Source organism: Macadamia integrifolia, chromosome 8 (assembly GCF_013358625.1).
Source record: "Macadamia integrifolia cultivar HAES 741 chromosome 8, SCU_Mint_v3, whole genome shotgun sequence".
NCBI classification, from domain to species: domain Eukaryota; kingdom Viridiplantae; phylum Streptophyta; class Magnoliopsida; order Proteales; family Proteaceae; genus Macadamia; species Macadamia integrifolia.
Window position 1 is genome coordinate 25,663,733 of NC_056564.1, and position 3,953 is coordinate 25,667,685.

At 38.4% G+C, this 3,953-nt stretch overlaps 1 protein-coding gene across 1 annotated transcript; it reads right to left on the reverse strand.

Moving 5' to 3' along the window:
- Positions 1–645: 645 nt before the first annotated feature.
- Positions 646–1,243, reverse strand: LOC122087441 (protein NONRESPONDING TO OXYLIPINS 2, mitochondrial-like). The gene is made up of 2 exons (XM_042656582.1): positions 914–1,243; positions 646–811 (listed from the first exon to the last, which is right to left on the reverse strand). The coding sequence occupies exons 1-2, from the start codon at positions 1,090–1,092 to the stop codon at positions 661–663; spliced, it is 330 nt and encodes a 109-aa protein (XP_042512516.1). The 5' UTR covers positions 1,093–1,243; the 3' UTR covers positions 646–660.
- Between the last annotated feature and the right edge of the window lie 2,710 nt (positions 1,244–3,953).

Here is a 3,953-nt window from a genome sequence, read left to right on the forward strand (position 1 = left end):
TCGGGGAGTCAATAACTGCCTAAGGAGATTAACTCAAGCCTAAAAATCCTAGCATTCCTCACTCTCCCAAGCACTCCATAAGGCCTTTTCCCAACAATTTTGGAAACTAACAGCCAACTACTTAGGAAAACAAGAATATCAAGAGAAGACAGCCAAAAAATTCGGAAGAGGTGAAGTTACCAAAGATAGATCTCCCTTCAAACCGACAATAGATGAATAGATAAATTGATTTACATTCAACCTAGTTCGTTTGATAAATATGAGGGAATAGTGTCAATTTTTTCATCAGCTTATCACTATATTATATCACACAGTGGCATGACTAGACTCTTGTTAGTGGAGATGTTCCCAGGCTGAGTTTTATTTTCAGGGAACAGGAGGCTTCTAGATTACCTTATCAGATAAATTGGTTCCCGTTGCCAGTTAGAATCTAAGAAAAGGTTGTGCAGAATTTCAGCTTCAATGTTCTGTTCTTCATATCCAGAACTAAGTCACACTCCAATGGAACCCCAACAAAACACTTACCAGAGATGTCAGTTTCAGTTTTCCTCAAGTTTTGTTTCCTTATACATTATGGCAAAGGGGAGAGGAGGGACCGATCAATTCTAGATAAAGCATAGTTAAAGAAGCAGCTACTCACACTCAAAAAACAAAAAAACATTAGAGTCCGGGATAGGTACGGCAGAGGGTACCCTGTGAGAGAGCGCGGCAACTCCTTGAGTTCGTGCTCAGACATGATGTAAGCTTCGCAACGGCGACGGCGCTGTGGAGAGGCAACAAAGACTGCACGCATCCAAGTTCCGCCGGAGATCTATTGGACAAAAAACCAATGATAGACCACAATTAGCACCAGGCAGATCAATATCCGATCAAACAAACAGTAAAAACTATCAAAATACGAATTCTGAGTGACCTGCTCAACAAGGAGAACCGAAGATTAGGAAGTGTAAAGTTGGATCTGCTTGAGAAAGGGACTCTTGAAGCTGGCGCTGTTGCGGAAGTTCCGGGCGATAGTGTTCGAACATTTGGTTTAACGGCGGATTTCAAGGGCGAAAGAGACGTTCTGCTGATGAATCTGCAGGCAGACGCCATTGTAGGACCAGAGACGGATTAAGTTTCTTCGAATGCGATTGAAGTTGCAGGCTTCGATTGCTTTATTAGGGTTTTACTGGCGGTGCATGAGCCTCCCGCCATTCCGGGGTCTGTGGAGGGTCAATTCGCAAGTTAGGTTAGGTTGTTACCGGTTTTATCGAAATCGAATCCAACGGTTTACAAGTGTTTGGTATAATTTATAATACAATTCTATTTGTATTTATTTGACTTATTTCTATTTGTAATTAAATTTTCATTTGATTCGATTTGTTTTGATATTACCATTAATTTGAACCGAACCAATTAAAGTTAATCCGTACAAACACCCAACCGAACGTAAAACATGCTAAACCCAACACAAGCTTTATGATTTCAGCTTACCCTTCGTCTCTTCCAAGAGTCGCATGAATCGAAGAAGTTACTTCATCTGATTCCTCAATCCACAAAAAATAGCTTAACCACTTCTACATTTTGCTACTTTTTCACAAATTAAGAACCTCTTAGGTTCTATAACTTTTCACAATAAAGAAGCAACAAGTTGCCAAACCAGCCAACTACGAACTATATACTATCTATAGTATTATTGGCGAATACATGTAAGGTAAACCATGTACCATGTACAACTGATGTACCTATTTATGCTTCCCAATATAAATTTTTCCTTTCAATATCAAAAAAAAAAAAAATATATATATATATATAATAAAATTAAAAAAATGGTTTAATTTTATGAAAAATAATGAATAGAAGCAATTGACACCCTTCAACTCTCTCTACTCAATCATCCCAACACTCCCTCCTCCTTGACACTCTCCATGTATACAACTGCCACTGCTTGGCATGGGGATAGAATCCTCACAACACTGCTGCAACCATTCCCTGCCTGAAATTTAAGGGAGAGGGATAGGTATGCTACCGATATACGGTTAGCTAGCGGATAGCATCAATGGAGACACCAAATGAGGTATACAAAAGGGGTAGATCTTTTTTTTTCTTGATAACAAAAAGGAAAAGAGAGAGAGAGAGAGAGGGAGAGAGAATGGGTGTTAGCATACGTTATAGTATACCAGCAACATACTCAACCTTTTCCCAAAATTTAATTACCATTACAAAAATTTCCATTTAATTACAATATGTTTGATTGTAAAGGAAATTTAAAGTGAAGGGAAGTGATAATTTCAACTTAAAAAGAAATTTTCATCATCCCCAGAGGGTTTATGATATTGATTTCACCCGGCTACCATGCTTCTATCGCAATCAAAAGTAATGAAATTGGGTACATGAATCATTCTTCATTATATGCAATGGAAGCTATTTGCCACCGGAGGGAAGGGCTGGTTGGGCATCTCTATTACTTTTTGCAATCTCATTTGTTACAGCATGTCTTAACCATGGCCATGCAGGTAGAATTCAATAATCACCACCAAAATCCATTTGGTGTCATATACTTCTCCTTTATCACCACCAATTCCAACACAATAATTGGGCTTAATGTTATAATAGACCTCTTACAGTCTTTCGAAAGCACCACCCTACCAGATATAGGCCCTGGTGGCTACGCGAATGCCCCTCAGCCCTCGCGGTTCAGTTTGAGAGCTACAGGGGAACCCAAATTTAAGGATATCGTTTTTGAGAAGGGACTCAATTCTTTTCTCTAATGAAACGCGAGCCTCAACCCACCTCTTACCTTGGGAGGCCTGATGAAAGTGAACTTTCTTCCCCTCTCAAGGTACAGGAAAAACCTCTCCCTGAGAACTAAATTGACTGGTACACATAATTACAAAGGACTATTCAAACAGGAACAATGACATCAAAATTGATTTATACAACATTGGAAAGTCCAGATTTCATAACATCAAAAATACCATTTGGGCCTTAATTCCTCTTCCTTCTCTGTCAAATCTCTATACTCATACCACTCTCCTCCATTCTTGCCCACAGGGATGGGAGGCCGAACAAAAATCTCAACCGGCTTCGGAACATGAACGGCCAAATGCAACTGTTCTGTGTATTCCTCAGGATTAGATAAATCAGAACCCTCTGGCAGTTTATTTATTGTCTCCACAGTTATCCATCCTAGACCTGAGATTGCAACATCACATGCAGGCCTGACAAATAGTAAAAGATACAAGTAACATTAAACACTAGCTTTTCACTCAAAAGGAAAAGATTAAACACTAACTTGCTATAAGGAAGACCTCAACTAGAATCTTACCATGTATTTTAATGGATTGGTAGGACTGCCATGAAATTGTTTTATAAACCAACACCACAAAATATGGTTGACTAATTTAACGGGGGTGGGGAAGAGAATTCATCCCAGAAAAAAAAAAAAAAGGAAAAAAGAAAAGAAAAAGAGAGAGCAATTATTGTTATAAGAAACAACCTCCAAGTTCATTGCAATACAATAGATCCTAATTTATTAGTTTTCCTTTACTTAGCCAGCTAAATAAATTAATGGGAAAAAGGTTCTTTTTAAGTGGCTGTTTTAGTAGGTTTAGCAGGATAGGCGGCCTGAACGAGCCAAGTGGATGGCAACTGATACTACTATTGGATAGATAGCAGACCCTCAATATTGGCCACACATCAAATTTCAACCCCCATCCCACCAATTGTGTGGTCCAAAAGATGTATTTGATTTTTCCCTCTCATATTTTGCAAAGCCCATACACAACACGAATAGAGAAGAAAAGACCTACCCATCGAGGATACCTGACCTATATTTATCAGTTGACAAACAAGTTAAATAAGCTAAATATATAATTTTCTAGAACCCATAATAAAGAGAGAAGTAATGAAGGTTGTCAAGAAATTAATGTCAACTAAAATAACATTATACCAAGGGGGAATGTTTTTTTTTT

What these genes read in the sequence shown, in the direction of transcription:
- LOC122087441 (XM_042656582.1), bottom strand. Translation starts at nt 1,092, where the DNA reads ATGGCGTCTGCCTGCAGATTCATCAGCAGAACGTCTCTTTCGCCCTTG. An exon ending in CGGTTCTCCTTGTTGAGCAG is followed by an intron (nt 812 to 913) that starts GTCACTCAGAAT and finishes TTTGTCCAATAG; the next exon opens with ATCTCCGGCGGAACTTGGAT.